The following is a 19,930-nucleotide window of genomic DNA, read 5'->3' as shown; positions in this document are numbered from 1 at the left end:
ATGAGCCAGACTTAGCTCCAGACAAACGTTTTGGCACAAACTTCGGCACCTGAGGCATGGAGGAACTTCTGCGCTGGGCAATCCTTTCAGTAATTGAGTTAGCAGCCTTCGGAGTAATAGGTGTTACCAGCACGAATCTAGCAGTTCTTTCTTTCTCGCTCTTATAGGAAGTCAAGTCAATCACAAACTTGGGAACAGTTGATGAACCCTCGCGAACAGCGGAAGTAATCTTCGGTTTTTTCTTAACAGGTATTTCTTGAGCAGCGGGAGAATCCCTACGAGCAGTCTTCAGTTTCTTTTCAGCAGGCATCTCTTGAGCAGGCGGGGAATGTTTTTTTTTCCCACCTTCATTGATAGCATGCTCCATCACAGTGATAAGATGAGCCATCGCATCTGCCTTGATCCATTTTATCTCATCTTTTGGGGGCAGCCCACCTTTTTCCTACGAAGAGGACTAAGCAGCCAACGCCACTCACGATATTCGGAAAGGATACCCAGAGTGACATGTACTTTCTTCATGTCAGGAGAAACCTTAGAAGTTGATTCGAATTCCGAATCTATAAAAAACAACGGAAAACAATCAGAAAATTGAAAAGTAACTTGACATTAAAGCAAAGCAGCCGAGAAGATTAAGTAGCCTGCTTACCAGATATGAAGACCGTTGGTACACGTAGCTCGGGGGAAGAATCAGACCCCCATTCTCCACTTATCTCCAAAGTCTCTTTGGCCCAGTCATGATCTCCCTTGCTCGAGTTATCAAAAAGCTTATGGCAAGATCGCAGTTGCCCAACTCCGTCAATGTGACCTATGTCAAAGAAGTACCAAAATTCGTTGATGGTTAGATCTAAGTCAAATAATTGGCTTAGATTGTGGAATCCCACCATCACACGGACCGCGTTCGGGGAACATTGGGCGGGGGCACATCTCATGGAGCAAAGCATTTCTTGGAAGAAACGCGGCATATGGAAAGTAAACCCTAACACAAAATAGTAGGGGTGGAACTTGATGGCTATCCGAGTTCCACTGCATGGTTCCTGGCTGCTACCACCCTTAACTCGCTTCACACGCACTCCCGACGGAATGGCATGCCAGTACGCCTCAAGAAAATCTCTAAACAAATCATCGGAGCTAATCTTGAAGTGAGTAGCTTTGAAGTAGCCAACCTTGCTCAAAGACCCGTCTTGACGGTACAACGGCAGCACACCATCATCATTCTTGTGGCTCGAGGAAGACATGCTTGAAATTCTACAAAAAACACAAGTGGGATTTGTTAGAGAGTTGTTTTCCAAAAAAAAAAAAAAAAAAAAAAGCAGCTCTCGGCAAAAAAAAAAAAAAAAGGCTTAAAGCCTAGCCGCAAAAACCCAAAAGGGCATAAAGCCCTTTAGCTCTTTCCTAGGGCACGTGCCCAACCAAAAAAAAAAATGGCAAAGCAGGGAGCCTAGCCCGCGCTGGCTCCCTCATCATTCTTCTCGGTCTAAGGGCCTTGCGGCCTAGCTCAGCTGACAGGGGGCAGGCGCCCCCACACTTTCTCCTTCCTCACAGCCCAAGCACAAAGGCCCAGACTGCAGCACCAACCCACAGCAACAGTGCCGCAGCCTCCCTAGGTCCTTTGTCAAATCTCCTCGATCTTTATCAAGACAATTTCAAGCCCCGAGGTATAAAAAAAAATCAGGAAAAGTAATTTTTTTCTTACCTAGAAGCAACGAGAGGACGAAGCAAGCAACGAAAGACGATCCTTTGCACGGGCAAGATGTAGAAGATGGCTAGAGGAAGGGGAATAAATATCCTCTAAGCTTTCTCTCGCTTGTAGGGTGAAATAAGTTTCTCTCAAAAAGTTGATTTAATAATCCACTTAAGGTGGACTTAAATAAACTTTGAGAGGGATTTATTTTCTTTTCTTAGAAGGATCTAATTTTCTATTAAAAGAGAGAATCATCACCAAAATAAGAAGCAATTCAAAGTTTCCTAAAGCAAGAAAATCTCTACACCTGTTGCCCTTTTCTGTGAGCAGCCCAACAGGTGTAGGGGCATTTGTGGAGCCAAAAATATTCATTAGGTGACACGTGGATTTTTGGACGAAAGAGGACAAAAATACCCTTGAGGCATAACGGGATTCCTACTGCGAGCAGCGGGCTTTCATCCCTCAACGAAGTAAAAAAAGGTCCGAAAAAGGTAACAATTCAAAAATTCATCTCATCAAATCCTTCTACAAGGTAATTCCTAAAATTTATTTCACCCCATATATCTTTTACCTAATTTCCTTTTTTTAGCTAAATCAATTAGCTAATTATTACATGACCTAATTATCTATTTATTCTAAATATTCTATAACCACCAAAACATTCCCCTTATGTTTAATTAGCCAGTTAATTGGCTAATTAAACCAAAATTAAACCCAAAAACCCTGCCTAATGGTCGGCCACTCCTTCTCCAAAGAGGACCGGCCTATCCCTATAAATAGTCTCTCATTTTCACCAAAAGATCATTCTAACACACTTGCAAAATTCCCAATAATCTCTAAACACTTTTCTCTCTAAATTCTAACTTTGGCATCGGAGGTTCTTCGGCCAAAGCCCCCCCATTCATCGTGGGCTCGTGAAGCTCTTGGCCTTGACCCTAAGGTGTTAATTGTTTTGTAGGTGCAATTTTTTCCAAGATTAAGGAGGAAGAAATTTGCATCCACATAGGGTCTCTGCAGGGTGGCGTTAGGTGTGAAGGAGATGATGAATGTCTAGGTCTTAGGTCTTTCATTTTTTTTCTATTTTATTTATTTATAATATTATTTAAAGATATATTAGAGTTATTTAAAAATATATTATGGTTATTGTGGGAATAATGGTGGGTGGGGGAGGGGGGAATAACGTTTTACTTTTTTAATTTTCTATGGTGGGTGGGATTATCATGTGCGTGAGAAAATAAGATACTGAGATGGGTCTAGTAGCACTCAAAAATAAAATAAAGGTATCTAATCAATCCTCCCAATCTTCAAAATCAGACTAATTACCAGTAATATAATAAAGAGAAACTCACACACGCATTGACTCATCACGAAGCAAACCGTAATCTTGGGACAAATCCATGCAAAATCCCCTACTCGTTAATTAATCATTTGATAAGTCAACTTGAAAATTTATATAGGATTAGAATTCCTATCCTTCCATATCTCCGCGTCTTGATTCTCCTACTCTTTCACTTTCCTCTTTTTCTTTATTTCTACAAAAAAGTAAACACCTTCAAATAAGAAGGGACCGAAGCAGAAGGAGATTTGAAGGAGAGAGAATCTTGCTATATTTATATGTTGGTGGAAGAATCACTGAGAATCCAAGAAAAAGGAAACAAACGTCAATCTAGGCAACAAATTATCATACAATTGGATATCAAATTCATGGTTGTCGTAAGAGCAAATCCCAGATTTCCTCTTTGAATCACATAATTTAGGCTCCTCTCTACCTATAAATACACACCATAATCCCAATGTCTTCCTCACATACTAATCTTTTCTAGCCATGGCAGCTTATCATTCTCTCGCCTTCGTTTCATTGTCAACAACTACATTGCTTTTTATTCTTTGGGCCTCTAGTTTCTCTTTGGTCTCAGCTCTCAATGGTGGCTTCAGTGTGGACCTCATTCACCGTGACTCACCAAAATCTCCCTTCTACAACCCTTCACTAACCCCAGCTGAGCGTCTGCGCCACGCCTTTCGGCGTTCCATTAACCGAATCAATCACTTCAACCCAACAGCTTCTTCACTCTCTCAGCAGGCTGGTCCTAACCAACCTGAGGCCACTATCATCAGCGATAATGGTGAGTACCTCTTGGAGTTATCTATCGGAACACCGCCCTTTCCAATCAAAGGAATTGCTGACACAGGTAGTGATCTAATTTGGACCCAATGCAACCCTTGCGTAAGTTGTTACAAACAAAAAGATCCTCTTTTTGAACCCGAAAAATCCTCAACCTACAAAGCCCTTTCTTGCTCTTCAAGCCAATGTAATTCTCTAAATGGTACTTGCTCAAGTGAGAGTTCTAGCAACTGCCAGTACGAAGTCACCTATGGAGACCAATCATACAGCTATGGAGATTTTGCCAGAGAAACCCTAACCCTAGAATCCACCACTGGCAGAAATATATCATTCCCCAAAACCCTAATTGGATGTGGGTTTGACAATAAATTTACCGCTGGTAGAGGTAGCGCATCCGGCATAGTAGGCCTTGGAGGTGGCTCAGAGTCCCTAATTACCCAATTGGGTTCTTCTATTGGTGGAAAATTCTCCCATTGCTTGGTCCCATTGGGTTCCGAAACCACAAGCAAGTTGAATTTTGGTAGCAACGCTGTCGTTACAGGCGCTGGAGTTGTGTCCACTCCTATAGTCCAGGGCCAAGATCCTAAAACCTTCTACTTCTTGACCTTGGAAGGTATAAGTGTTGGTAACACAAGAATTCCTTCTAATTCATCAGCTTTCTCCTCAGGTGAAGGCAACATTATTATCGATTCTGGCACCACATTGACCTTACTTCCACCATCGGTGTACTCGGATTTGGAAGCAGAGGTTGATAAAGCTGTTGGTAGTTTGGAACGTGTGCGACTCCCCGGCGTTCCTTTGAATCTTTGCTACAAGATTAGTGAATCCAGTTCTGATGATTTCAATCCACCAACCATCACCGTGCATTTCAGCGGTGGCGATTTGAAGTTGCCTCCGACTAACACCTTTATTAGGGTCAGTGAGGAGGCTGTGTGCTTTGCTTTCAGTGCTTCGCCAGGTGTTTCAATCTTTGGGAACCTATCACAGATGAACTTCTTGGTCGGATATGATACTAAGGAGGGGACTGTTTCCTTCAAGCCAACTGACTGCACCAAGCAGCAGTAATAGTCCCTATTGCTTGTAATCTGTGTTTTATATTTGGTGATTTTCTATTTAATGTACTTTTAGGCTTCTCATTGTTGTTGCTTTGTGATAAATAATTAATCGAATAATAATTTGTTTTTTTATATTCTTCTACTTTCCATTTTTAATTCTCTTTGCTAGCTCACCATTTTCATTTAAATTCAAAAGTTGAAGATTAGCTAACTGCAGTTTCACTTGAACTATTTTATTTTCCAGTTAATGATAAAGATTTATTTGATTAGAGACGTTTCTAGGGTTTCTAATTAACTAAATAAATCTTCAACATTTGCAATAGTATTTAAAAATCTTGCCTACAAGAAACTTATGCAGTTGCACTTTTTACGAAAGCATTGACTTTTACCATTACCCATTAATCCGATCATTCGTTTTTTATTATTTTTTATTGTTTTTTTATAATTTATTTTTATATTTGGTCTCAGTATTGAACTCAATCACCAAAATCTCCCTTCTACAACCTTGATCTCTAACTCGGTCACAACGGTTGACCAATGCTCTTCGTAGTTCCTTCCGTTGGTTTGAACCAAACGTTTCAACCCGACAGCCACAAGTACTCTCCGTAGTTCCTTTGGTTGTATTTCTTAGCTGCTTCTCGTGCTTGTGATGCCACAGATCCATCAATATAATGGCTATATTAAATTAGCTAAGTTGACCATGTTTTAGTACGAGAATCCAATAAAATTTAATACATAATGTCCTTTATTAAGTTTATATTTTTCTTTAACATTCTAATAACACTGCTATCGTTTTACTTAAAACATTTCGACAAAAAAAACCTTTTCAAAAGCGCAATTAATTTAGAACATATATATATTGAGCTGCCATTGAGACAGACCAACCAAGAAAATAGAAGGTTTGCTGGATCTTATCTTTTGTGCAAAGAAGGTTTCCTGGAATTTTGTGCCACCAAATAGAAAAGGACACCAGCACGTATGTCATTTGCACGTACGTTTAAAACTCAAACGTGATGCGTTTATCGTGTTTTAAGTTTGTTGCGTTTATCTTGTTTTAGTAACAGATTTGTATTGATGACGTTTTGTAGGAGTATGACAGTGTTTGTGGTAGCCGTATAAGAATTTACTATAATTTGTTTCATTGTGCAAATTTACTCTAGATCAATTTCTTGATCACTAGAGCTTATGTACCTAATTAACAACCTCTAATTATTTGTGAAATTCAAAGAAATACCACCCCATAATTTCTGGTAGAAACAACTCAAACCGAGGAATTAGACATAAGTGGAAACAAACTATAAATCCAAATAATAATACCCACAAAGCATTAAATATAGTCAAACCATTCCACTTTCTAGAAACAGTTTTGACTCTCTCAGGTCTAACCATGATTTAATTAATAACCAAATCCTACCAGATGTGCTCTGATATTTTTATTCTTTTGAGACTCTCATTTAGAAAAGAATCCGTTATATGAGATTCTGGTTCCGCCACTAATTATATATAATACCATCGCAGAGACTGTTTTGTTATATGTTCAAAGTGTTGTCTTCATCTTACTCATGGGAGCTATTCACTCACTTTTCACCATTGCATTTGCCATTATTTTCCTCCCATTTCTCTCGCTCACAGAAGATGATGACCATCACCACGGAATCGGCTTTAGCCTCGAACTGATCCACCGCGATTCACCATCATCTCCATTGTACAATCCGGCGGAGTCTCATTGGCAACGCGTAAGCAACGCCTTGCAACGCTCGCATCACCGTGTGACCAACGATTTTGGCAGAAAAGGTTCAGGACTACGCGCTTCGAGTCCTATAGCGGAAGCCCGTTTAATCTATGTTGCGGGAGAGTATTTGGTGAACATATCGATTGGGATACCGCCCAAAACTTTGATCGGCATTGTGGACACCGGCAGCGATCTTACGTGGACGCAATGCAAGCCGTGTAAGGACTGTTTCAAGCAAAAAATCCCCATCTTTGATCCCAATTCTTCTTCAACATATGAGCCCCTTTCTTGTTTGTCCAAACAGTGCCATTTGCTAATTGAAGGAACTTGCTCAAACGATAAATTTTGCTATTACAATTATACGTATGGGGACAATTCCTACACCTCTGGAAATCTGTCCGTGGACACTGTTACATTGGCTTCCAGAACCGCAGGCAAGGCCGCCGTATCAATCCCCAACACCATATTTGGATGTGGACACGACAACGGAGGAATCTTCAGCGGGACTGAGACAGGCATAGTCGGACTTGGAAGCGGAGCTGTGTCGCTTATATCCCAAATCGGAAATGTGGTTGGTAGGAAATCTTTCTCTTACTGCTTGGTGCCGAGTTACGAACTACAATTTCATTCAAATTTGCACTCTAAGCAAAGTAGTCAAAGTGAAATCCCAAGCAAGATGTACTTTGGTGGTAAAGTTTCAGGCCGTGATGTGGTCTCAACTCCTTTCCTGTCGAACGGTTCGCAAACCTATTACTACCTTGAGCTACAAGGCATCAGCGTCGGAGACGACTATCTAAAGCTTCAAGTTTCCAGTCGTCAAAGTTTTAAGGGCAACATGATCATAGACTCCGGGACTACTATAACAACTTTGCCTACAAAGCTTTATCAAAGTTTCGAAACGGCAATTAGAAAGGCAATTCATCTGGAGGTGACGAAAGATCCAACCGGCATTCTACGGCTCTGCTACAAGACTAAACCGGAAATCGACGCTCCCATTGTTACCGTCCATTTCCGTGGTGCAGACGTGAAGTTAAAGTCCGTCAACACTTTCGTTAGGGTTAGGGAAGATGTTGTGTGTCTTGCATTTTCCCCGACCAACGATGTGGGGATCTATGGGAATGTGGCACAAATGAACTTCTTGGTAGGATTTGACCTCCAAGAAAGGACGTTGTCCTTCAAGGCAACCAATTGCGGTACGGGGTAAAAAATTGCCATGGATTTTGTTTTCCATATTTATTTGCCATGGTACCGGATGCCAAAGAATAATAATAACAGTGATCATATATAATGGAATTTTTGTAGCATTGTTCTAATTTACAAGAGAATTGATGAAAATAAATAGTAGAAAAATTGAAGATTCACAATTTTTGTTCTCAATGGATTTGTAAAACCGATCGATATTACTTAGAAATTTTCACAACCCGTCACATCAAATTCCGAAAACAGCTGCCGATACCAACATTACAAAAGCCTGTAGATGGCTCGTTAGTCATCTGTGTTTTTTCGAGATGGCTCGTTAGTCATCTAAAAGAGCGAGATGAGCTTGGAGTTCACAAATTATAACCTTACAGCACTGGGCAGTGAGTCCAGCCTCTCCAGTCTTCCCTGCAACAGAGGTTCTCGAATATGCTAGAGTGGTCATCCAACCTGCTTCAACTCTCTGATCTCACCGGACTGAATCTGTCTCCATTCCTGGAATCTGTGGGAAAGCCATTCATACTGTTTATGACACAAAAGGAGAGCATAAAAAAGAAACTGAAATTGCAGAAAGCGAATATTGTTCTAGGAAAATCATGTAAACCCTGCAACCAACTTTATTTGAACCCATGTCATCTCACTCTACAGTCTACACCCAACTTAAACCATAAATGTGAATCGTCTTTTCAGTCCTATTGTATAATTACCGTTAAAGACAGGATTTTATTAAAACTAAAACCAAATTTATGTATAAACCCACATCCAATAATCAAACCCTCCACTTCGTGCCTCCATTCCTGGAGAGCAATGGGCTCGTCAAACCCTTGAAAAAGTTTCTTTCAGAAGCACAAATAGAGAATGGGGGATTGAAGAACTCTTTACTGGATTTAGAAGAAATGTACTGCACGTATTTTGAGATGTGTAGTGCAGGTACAAATGTCCACCGTGAAGAAAGTATTTAATGCCTTAGAATAGCTGTAATGACTGACAACTATTACAAGGAGGCAAAGAATTCCAAGAAAGCTTCTAGTGCAATTGAAGAAATTTTAAAGATAACAGAATTAAACATTTAGTTACTTGTTTCTGTAAAGTTCTTGTGAATGACAATGAGTGTTAGTTAATATTACTTGAATAACAGTTAGCTTGGTTTTCAAGTTAACTGTGACGCAGATAGTATAGTTGGTCTCAACTTCGTAAGGGTTATGGAGTCTTATTTCATGCAGCTAACTTAAAGCAATTCTGATAAGGATTGAATGCAAAGATGTTTAATCATGATAGGACTCATTCATTATTAAGGCGATAAGGATACACAACTGTTAATAGGCTGGTTGTGTAACCCTAGTGATATATATATATATATATATATATGAAGTTATAGTCCCTGCTCCCATACGTGAAAAACCCTAGAGATACCGAAACCTATTCATACAGTAAGGGAGCTATTGAGTAGTGGGAGTAGAAGACTGACTTGCGTTGCAATTATGGCATCAAACACAAGTAGGTGTTTTTGTAATTAGTTTCTGATATGCTTTATATTCTGCATGATGTAATTGTATTGTAACCCTAGTGCCCAGTTGTTGTGGTTGTAGTTTACAAGTTTTATCCAACTATGCAAAATTAATATGAACAACATCTGTCTAAAGATGTTGATGTGTTCATATGCTTGTTGAGGGAAAACATTATGTGAAAGTTTTCCTCATTAACTGTTAAGGTGCAGATTGAATATACTGGCATCAAGGAAATTTTGTATTTTGTAGCTCCACATATGACCTCCCTTAACTTCAACAACATTGAAACCCTTACTGGTTCCAACTTCAAGAAGTGGAAAGAGGATGTACAGATAGTTTTGGGACTAATGGACCTTGACTTGGCATTGAGAAAAGACAAACCTGCAACCTTAACAGATGAGAGCATGCCTGATCAGAAATCAAAATTTGAAAAATGGGAAAGAGCCAACAGAATGTCCCTAATGATTATGACAAAAGCCATGGCACAAACTGTCAAGGGAGGGATTCCAAAGCTTGACAATGCCAAGGAATTCTTAGCTGTTGTTGGAGAAAAATTCAAAGAATCAGAAAAGGCAGAGACAAGCACATTCCTCACTCAGCTTACCTCCATGAAGTTTGATGGCACATGGAGTGTGAGGGAGCACATTCTCAGGATGGTCGATCTCTCTCTGAAGCTGAAAGACTTAGAGCTACCTATGACTGATCAATTCTTGGTTCATATGGCTTTAAACTCATTACCTGCTAAGTATGGTCAGCTGAAGGTCTCATACAACACACAGAAAGACAAATGAGGTATAAATGAACTGATCTTAATGTGTGTGCAAGAGGAGGAACGACTTAAGGTTGACAAAACTGGTGAAGTGAACCTGGTGCAAATGGAGAAAGGGTCCAAGTCATTCAATGTTGGTTCAACTTTTACTGCTGGTAAGAAGAAGAATAATGTAATTTCTTCTTCTTTTAAAAATGCTAACACTTCTAAAGGATCTGTCAAACTCAAACTAGTGAACACTGAGATAGAAAAGGAAAAGGAATGCTATTTTTGTAAAGAAACAGGTCATTTAAGAAGGAATTGCGTCGGTTTCAAAAATTGGCTTACAAAGAAAGGTAAAATAATAAATGTTTTTGTCTGTGTAGAGTCTAATTTAATTTTTATTCCTCCTCAAAGTTGGTGGTTTGACACTGGATGTTCAATTCACATAACTAATTCTTTGCAGGGCTTCTAAAAAACAAAGGAAGTAAACAATGAAGTCTACAATGTTTATGTTGGGAATGGGAGCAAGGTTGCTGTCGAGTCCATTGGTAGTGTCAAATTAGTTATGTCATCTGGTTTTATTTTGGAATTATGTCCAGTGCTTTATGTACCTTCAATGAGAAGGAGTCTAATTTCTGTGTCCAAATTAGTTAAGTTAGGTATTTCTTTTGTTGCGGACAATGAAAGTGTAAGGTTTTTCGAATAAAATAATATGAATTCCTTGCTTGGTGTTGCTCATTTACAAACTGATATGTGGCAAATGGAATGTTCATATGTGCATGAGTGTTTTAATGTTCAAAGTGTTGGTTCTAAAAGGCTGCTCACTTCTGAAAAATCCTCTATGCTTTGGCACAAGAGGTTGGGGCACATTTCAAAGGAAAGAATCATCACTTTGAGCAAACAAAACTTGTTGCCCCAATTAAATTTTGACGATTTCAAAATCTGCACAGATTGTTTTAAAGGGAAACTTACTAACACAAGGAAAATGGGTTCAACACGCAGTCAACACTTGAAATCATTCACACTGACATTTGTGGACCTTTTCCAAACAAAACTATATGTGGAAAGACATATTTCATCACTTTCATTGATGACTTTTCACGCTTTGCTTTTGTTTATTTGATTTCTGAAAAATCTGAAGCGTTGGATTGTTTTAAAATCTTTAAGTTAGAGGTTGAAAAACAATTGGAAAAACACATTAAAATAGTAAGATCCGATAGAGGTGGTGAGTATTTTGGCAGGTACACTGAAACTGGACAGCACAAAGGACCCTTTGCTACATACCTTCAAGACAATGGCATAGTTGCTCAATACACAACCCCAGGGACTCCACAACAGAATGGGGTGGCCGATAGGAGGAATATGACCCTAAAAGACATGATTCGGTCAATGTTTGCACAATCAAGATTACCTATGTTTATGTGGGGGGAAGCCTTGAAAACTGCTAACTACATAATCAATAGAGTGCCGAGTAAGTCAGTAACAATAGTGCCTTTTAAAGCTTGGACTGGAAGAAAACCAAGCTTCAATCATTTTCACATATGGGGTTGCAAAGCTGAGGCACGTTTTTATAATCCAAATGAGAAGAAGCTTGATTCAAGAACAACAAGTTGCAGGTTTATTGGTTACTCGGAAAAATCGAAAGGGTTTAAATTTTACCTTCCTCATGGTCAGTCTCGAATAATGGAAACTCACAATGCAAAGTTTATAGAAGAATCTAAGGAGTTGAGTTCATCTGCCACTAATTCACAGCCTTTTGAGTTCGAAGAAATGAGCAACGATAATAGTTCTTTACATGATCAGCCAGAAGCCATAATGCAAATCCCAACAGTGACATTTCTCCCAACCGTGATAGCTCCACTTGAAATGAATACTGAAGCACCGACTGCGACTACATTCGCTCAAGAACCAGCTTTAAATGATGTCACTGAAAATAGTGCCATCGATGAAGAAATAGATGTGCAATCACATGACATTCCCATTGAAGAAAATGAAGTGCCAACTGAAGTACTGGCTGCTGGAAATGTCAGAAAGTCCCAAAGAACTAGGAAAATTAATGTGTTTCCAGATTTTGTATATTTAAATGAAGCAGAATTCAGCCTAGGAGATGAAGATGACCCTGCAACATACCACCAAGCCATCACAAGTATGAGAGCATCCCTATGGCACCAAGCAATGGAGGAAGAGATTGATTCAATGCTGAAAAACAAAGTTTGGAGTATTGTGCCAAAACCTGCAGGTGTTACAAAAACAGTAGGTTGCAAGTGGGTATTCAAGACCAAAAGAAACTCACAAGGCAACATTGACAAACATAAGGCAAGGTTGGTGGCCAACGGTTTCACTCAAAGGGAAGGAATTGATTACAATGAAATGTTCTCTCCCGTGTCTACAAAAGATTCAATGCGAGTGATTCTAGCCCTAACTGATCATTTTGACCTAGAACTGCATCAAATGGATGTCAAGACCGCTTTTCTCAATGGCGATCTTGAGGAAGACATTTATATGCATCATCCACCAGGATTTGTTGAAAGGGGGAAGGAATCTATGATTTGCAAATTAAATAAATCCATCTATGGATTGAAACAAGCCTCTCGGCAATGGAACAAAAAGTTTGATCATTTCATGTCATCATTTGGCTTTCGGGAAAATAAGATGGATGAATGCGTGTACCTCAAGATAAGTGGTTCCAAAGTTGTATTCCTAGTTTTATACGTTGATTATATTTTAATTGCTAGCTCAGATTTAACTCTTCTGCAATCAACCAAAGAGATGCTAGCCAACAATTTTGATATGAAGGACCTGGGAGAAGCCAAGTTCATTATGGGAATTGAGATTATTAGAGACAGAAGCAAGAAAGCTCTTGGACTTTCTCATAGACTGTATGTTGACAAAATAACCAAGAGGTTTAACATGGAAAATTGCTCCAGCAGTGAATTACCAATTGGGAAGGGTGATAAGTTCAGTAATGATCTGGAAAAGGATAGCATGAAGACCAAACCTTATGCATCACTTGTGGGCAGTTTGATGTATGCTCAAGTATGCACGAGGCCGGATTTAGCATTTACAGTAAGTGTACCGGGAAGATTTCAGTCAAATCCTAGGGCAACTCATTGGACTGCAGCCAAGAAAGTGCTGCGATATCTCAAAAGAACCAGGGATTTCATGCTTGTTTATGGTCAAATCGATGAATTAGAATTGGTAGCTTACACTGATTCAGATTTGGCATGATGTATCGATGATAGGAAATCTACTAATGGTTATTTATTCCTACTTGCTGGTGGTGCGATATCGTGGAAAAGTGCCAAGCAAAAGTTGATAGCATCGTCAACTATGGAAGCTGAATTCATTGGCTACTACACGGCAACCAAACAGGCAATATGGCTGAGGAATATGATAAAAGGATTGGAAATTGTGGACAACATTGACACACCATTGAAGCTATTTTGTGACAATAAAGCAGCTGTTTTTTTCTCTAAAAACAATAAGAGATCTTTGGCAAACAGGCTGATGGACATGAAGTATTTGAAGGTGAGGGATGAAGTTAAGAAAGGGACCATCAACATTCAGCATATAAGCACAACTCTTATGGTGGCCGATCCCATGACTAAAGCCCTACCATTGGGAGTATTCAAGAACCATGTTTTCAACATGGGTGTTAAAGAGACCTTTGAAGCAGCTAATGAGTGGGAGTAAGCACTCAATTGACTGTGATAGGTATGCTTATATATGTATGGTTGTTCTTCAGAACCTTAGTAGTTTTATTCAATCTGCAGACAGCATCTAATATGCTATGATATTCTCATTCATATTTTATTCTGATAGCTTTTGTTCTTATGTTGTGAGCTGTTGTTTTGGTTAATGGCTCTTGATATCATGACTTTGATGACAACATTGTGCTTTAAGTTTTATGTACTTGTAATCATGGAGTGCAAAAGAACATACCAATTTGGTTTTTGTTTGCTTTGGTTCGACATTAAATTTTTAGTGACCCATTGTCAAGAAAAGTTGGTTGCAAATTTTGAAGGCTCAGTGATCACCATGAATCCTTATGAGTTGAGATTTCTCATTGACATTCAAGTGGGAGAATGTAAAGTTCTTGTGAATGACAATGAGTGTTAGTTAATATTACTTGAATAACAGTTAGCTTGGTTTTCAAGTTAACTTTGACGTAGATAGTATAGTTGGTCTCAACTTCGTAAGGGTTATGGAGTCTTATTTCATGCAGCTAACTTAAAGCAATTCTGATAAGGATTGAATGCAAAGATGTTTAATCATGATAGGACTCATTCATTATTAAGGCGATAAGGATACACAACTGTTAATACTCTGGTTGTGTAACCCTAGTGATATATATATATATATATATATATATATATATATATATATATATATATATATAAAGAAATAGATGTTTGGGGGGGGGTGTAAAACCGTAAGATATAAAGAGAGTTTATGGGGTGCAAAATGGTCGGTTGCAATCAAAAGGAGTTATTAACATCACATTAATTTACTTCTTAAATTGCTTTAAGAAATTTCAGTTATAGACTTTGAAATGAAAAAATACGCGGTGCAAACTTTACCAGTTGATGCAGATCAAATCAAAACGTAATTCAAATTCAAACAAGAAATAAAAACAAAACGGTTTGATTGCATAACTCCTTAAGCTAAAATCAATTGACTTTCAATATTGGTAATAAAGCAAAACGTTGTGTATATAATATTGGTAGTAAAAAAAAACATAAATATATTTAAATATTTAAATAAAAACATATTTGCTCCAACAAATCACATAATTTAGGCTCCTCTCTACCTATAAATACACACCATAATCCCAATGTCTTCCTCACATACTAATCTTTTCTAGCCATGGCAGCTTATCATTCTCTCGCCTTGGTTTCATTGTCAACAACAACATTGCTTTTTATTCTTTGTGCCTCTAGTTTCTCTTTGGTCTCAGCTCTCAATGGTGGCTTCAGTGTGGACCTCATTCACCGTGACTCACCAAAATCACCCTTCTACAACCCTTCACTAACCCCAGCTGAGCGTCTGCGCAACGCCTTTCGGCGTTCCATTAACCGAATCAATCACTTCAACCCAACAGCTTCACTCTCTCAGCAGGCTGGTCCTAACCAACCTGAGGCCACTATCATCAGCGATAATGGCGAGTACCTCTTGGAGTTATCTATCGGAACACCGCCCTTTCCAATCAAAGGAGTTGCTGACACAGGTAGTGATCTAATTTGGACCCAATGCAACCCTTGCGTAAGTTGTTACAAACAAAAAGATCCTCTTTTTGAACCCGAAAAATCCTCAACCTACAAAGCCCTTTCTTGCTCTTCAAGCCAATGTAACTCTCTAAATGGTACTTGCTCTAGTGAGAGTTCAAGTAACTGCCAGTACGAAGTCACCTATGGAGACCAATCATACAGCCATGGAGATTTTGCCAGAGAAACCCTAACCCTAGAATCCACCACTGGCAGAAATATAGCATTCCCCAAAACCCTAATTGGATGTGGGTTTGACAATAAATTTTCCGCTGGTAGAGGTAGCGCGTCCGGCATAGTAGGCCTTGGAGGTGGCTCAGAGTCCCTAATTACCCAATTGGGTTCTTCTATTGATGGAAAATTCTCCCATTGCTTGGTCCCATTGGGTTCCGAAACCACAAGCAAGTTAAATTTTGGTAGCAACGCTGTCGTTACAGGCACTGGAGTTGTGTCCACTCCTATAGTCCAGGGCCAAGATCCTAAAACCTTCTACTTCTTGACCTTGGAAGGTATTAGTGTTGGTAACACAAGAATTCCTTCTTCTTCCTCATCAGCTTTCTCCTCAGGTGAAGGTAACATTATTATCGATTCTGGCACCACATTGACCTTACTTCCACCATTGGTATACTCGGATTTGGAAGCAGAAGTTGATAAAGCCGTTGGTAGTTTGGAACGTGTGCAACTCCCCGGAGTTCCTTTGAATCGTTGCTACAAGATTAGTGAATCCAGTTCTGATGATTTCAATCCACCAACCATCACCGTGCATTTCAGCGGTGGTGATTTGAAGTTGCCTCCGACTAACACCTTTATTAGGGTCAGTGAGGAGGCTGTGTGCTTTGTTTTCAGTGCTTCTCCAAGTGTTTCAATCTTCGGGAACCTGTCACAGATGAACTTCTTGGTCGGATATGATACTAAGGAGGGGACTGTTTCCTTCAAGCCAACTGACTGCACCAAGCAGCAGTAATAATGTACTTTAGGCTTCTCATTGTTGTTGCTTTGTGATAAATAATTTTTTTTTATATTCTATTTTCCATTTTTAATTCTCTTTGTTAGCTCACCATTTTCATTTAAATTCAAAAGTTGAAGATTAGCTAACTGCAGTTTCACTAGAACTATTTTATTTTTCAGTTAATGATAGGGGTGTGCTATCCACACACCCCATTTTACTTCTCACACACTCCTTGATGATTTATGTCCTTTGATCTTCTTCAATTCATCCGATCCGACGGCCGAAAATTAAAAAGGTGTGTGAGAAGTAAAATGAGGTGTGTGGATATCACACCCCTAATGATAAAGATATATCTCTTGTTTTTTTATTTTTTATTTTTTTATTTTTTTATATTTGGTCTCAGTATTGAACTCAATCACCAAAATCTCCCTTCTACAACCTTGATCTCTAACTCGGTCACAACGGTTGACCAATGCTCTTCGTAGTTCCTTCCGTTGGTTTGAACCAAACGTTTCAACCCGACAGCCACAAGTACTCTCCGTAGTTCCTTGGTTGTATTTCTTAGCTGCTTCTCGTGCTTGTGATGCCACAGATCCATCAATATAACGGCTATATTAAATTAGCTAAGTTGACCATGTTTTAGTGCGAGAATCCAATAAAATTTAATACATAATGTCCTTTATTAAGTTTATATTTTTCTTTAACATTCTAATAACACTGCTATCGTTTTACTTAAAACATTTCGACAAAAAAAAAACCTTTTCAAAAGCGCAATTAATTTAGAACATATATATATATATATCAATTGAGCTGCCATTGAGACAGACCAACCAAGAAAATAGGTGGTTTGCTGGATCTTATCTTTTGTGCAAAGAAAGAAGGTTTGCTGGAATTTTGTGCCACCAAATAGAAAAGGACGACAACACGTACGTTTAAAACTCAAATGTGGTGTGTCTATTGTGTTTTAAGTTTGTTGCATTTATCTTGTTTTTGCACTAGATTTGTATTGATGACGTTTTGTAGAGGTATTACACTGTTTGTGGTAGCAGTATAAGGGTATACTATAATTTGCTTCATTGTGCAAATTTACTCTAGATCAATTTCTTGATCACTAAAACTTATGTACCTAATCTAATTATTTGTGAAATTCAATGAAATACCATCCCATAATTTCTGGTAGAAACAACTCAAACCGAGGAATTAGACGAAAGAGGAAACAAACTATAAATCCAAATAATAATTCCCACAAAGCATTAAATTTGATGCTACTTACTCATAAGAAAATATAGTCAAACCATTCCACTTTCTAGAAACAGTTTTGACTCTCACAGGTCCAACCATGATTTAATTAAGGGATACTTTGGATGCGGTCCCTAGCTATCAATATCCTTTGATTGAAACCTTGTTAGTTTTTAGTTTTTGATTGAGGTCCCTGATATTAATGTAATAATGTAAGTTACTATATTTTTTTAATTAAAAATTAAAAATTGAAATTTGTAATTGTTTATATTAATGAGATTTTAAATAAAACCCATAATTATGGGATTAAAAATAATAAAATATAAATTATTCTCTCTATTATATTGTGTGTGTGTATATACATATATGTATGGGTACATTAACCAAAATTAACAAAAAAAGTTATTGTACCAAAACATGAATACATTCTCAAATCAACGAAAAAGAATGTACCCATATAAGTTTAAACATGAATTAAAAAATTTGAATGGATTTTATATTAAAAAAGGGTACATTTTACATATAACAAATTGATATATTTGAGAATGGGTACATTTAAGATTAAAAAAATTGAAAAATTATATGAATGGGTACATTTAAGATTAAAAAATTGAGAATCTTTTTATATATAAAAAAAAACTAATAGGTACAAACTTAATTTAATTTTTTTTTTTTGTTTTGGAAATGTTTGAATTGAAAATTAATTAGAAGTTTAATAGAGGTGTGAGTATTAAACCCTAAATTAATTACTAATTTTTATATTAAAAAAATTATATAATAAACATGTAAATTCATTATCACATTAATGCTAGGGACTTGAATTAAAATTTGAGAACTAATAAGGTGTTAATCAATGAACAGTAAAAACTAGGGACCGGATACTAATTTTTCCTTTAATTAATAACCAAATGCTGCTAGATGTGCTCTGATAATTTTATTCTTTTGAGACTCATTTAGAAAATGATCCGTTATATGATATTCTGGTTCGCCACTAATTATATAAAATACCATTGCAGAGACTGTTTTGTCATATGTTCGAAGTGTTGTCTTCATCTTTCTCATGGAGCTATTCACTCACTTTTCACCATTGCATTTGCCATTATTTTCCTCCCATTTCTCTCACTCACAGAAGATGATGACCATCACCACGGAATCGGCTTTAGCCTCGAACTGATCCACCGCGATTCGCCATCATCTCCGTCATACAATCCGGTGGGGTCTCATTGGCAACGCTTAAGCAACGCCTTGCAACGCTCGCATCACCGTGTGACCAATCATTTCGGCAGAAAAGGTTCAGGACTACGCGCTACTAGTCCAATAGGAAGCCCGTTTAATCTATGTTGCAGGAGAGTATTTGGTGAACATATCGATTGGGACACCGCCCAAAACTTTGATCGGCATTGTGGACACCGGCAGCCATCTTACGTGGACGCAATGCAAGCCGTGTAAGGACTGTTTCAAGCAAAAAATCCCCATCTTTGATCCCATTTCTTCTTCAACATATGTGCCCCCTTCTTGTTTGTCCAAACAATGCCATTTGCTAAGTGAAGGCACTTGCTCAAACGACAAGTTTTGCTATTACAATTAAACGTATGGGGACAATTCCTACACCTCTGGAAATCTGTCCGTGGACACTGTTACATTGGCTTCCAGAACTGCAGGCAAGGCCGCCGTATCAATCCCCAACACCATATTTGGATGTGGACACGACAACGGAGGAATCTTCAGCGGGACTGAGACAGGTATAGTCGGACTTGGAAGCGGAGCTGTGTCGCTTATATCCCAAATCGGAAATGTGGTTTGTAGGAAATCTTTCTCTTACTGCTTGGTCGAGTTACCAACTACAATTTCATTCAAACTTGCACTCTAAGCAAAGTAGTCAAAATGAAATCCCAAGCAAGATGTATTTTGGTGGTAAGGTTTCAGGCCGTGATGTGGTCTCAACTCCTTTCCTGTCGAATGGTTCGCAAACCTATTACTACCTTGAGCTACAAGGCATCAGCGTCTGAGACGACTATCTTAAGCTTCAAGTTTCCAGTCCTCAAAGTTTTAAGGGCAACATGATCATAGACTCCGGGACTACTATAACAACTTCGCCTACAAAGCTTTATCAAAGTTTCGAAACGGCAATTAGAAAGGCAATTCATCTGGAGGTGACGAAAGATCCAACCGGCATTCTACGGCTCTGTTACAAGACTAAACCGGAAATCGACGCTCCCATTGTTACAGTCCATTTCCGTGGTGCAGACATGAAGTTAAAATCCGTCAACACTTTCGTTAGGTTTAGGGAAGATGTTGTGTGTCTTGCATTTTCCCCGACCAACGATGTCGGGATCTATGGGAATGTGGCACAAATGAACTTCTTGGTAGGATTTGACCTCCAAGAAAGGACGTTGTCCTTCAAGGCAACCGATTGCGGTACCGGGTAAAAA

General features: G+C 38.5%; 4 protein-coding genes across 4 annotated transcripts; all 4 read left to right on the top strand.

The window, feature by feature from the left end:
* The first annotated feature begins 3,501 nt into the window (after positions 1 to 3,501).
* Positions 3,502 to 4,868, top strand: LOC103438917 (aspartic proteinase CDR1-like). Its single transcript, XM_070825601.1, has one exon. It carries the CDS (start codon positions 3,507 to 3,509, stop codon positions 4,866 to 4,868), a length of 1,362 nt encoding a protein of 453 aa, XP_070681702.1. The 5' UTR covers positions 3,502 to 3,506.
* Positions 4,869 to 6,420: 1,552 nt separating this feature from the next.
* On the top strand, positions 6,421 to 7,794 carry LOC103444401 (aspartic proteinase CDR1-like). The gene has a single exon (XM_008383325.3). It carries the CDS (start codon positions 6,421 to 6,423, stop codon positions 7,792 to 7,794), a length of 1,374 nt encoding a protein of 457 aa, XP_008381547.2.
* A 7,118-nt stretch (positions 7,795 to 14,912) lies between these two features.
* On the top strand, positions 14,913 to 16,274 carry LOC103432537 (aspartic proteinase CDR1-like). The gene has a single exon (XM_070825600.1). The coding sequence runs from the start codon at positions 14,913 to 14,915 to the stop codon at positions 16,272 to 16,274; it is 1,362 nt and encodes a 453-aa protein (XP_070681701.1).
* A 2,816-nt stretch (positions 16,275 to 19,090) lies between these two features.
* On the top strand, positions 19,091 to 19,927 carry LOC103438918 (aspartic proteinase CDR1-like). The gene is made up of 2 exons (XM_029104843.1): positions 19,091 to 19,240; positions 19,553 to 19,927. Exons 1-2 carry the CDS (start codon positions 19,091 to 19,093, stop codon positions 19,925 to 19,927), a joined length of 525 nt encoding a protein of 174 aa, XP_028960676.1.
* The last annotated feature ends 3 nt before the right edge of the window (positions 19,928 to 19,930 follow it).

Source organism: Malus domestica, chromosome 07, assembly GCF_042453785.1.
Source record: "Malus domestica chromosome 07, GDT2T_hap1".
Taxonomy (NCBI): Eukaryota; Viridiplantae; Streptophyta; class Magnoliopsida; order Rosales; family Rosaceae; genus Malus; species Malus domestica.
The sequence above is the reverse complement of the archived record's forward strand: the minus strand, read 5'-3'. Positions and strand labels throughout refer to the sequence as shown.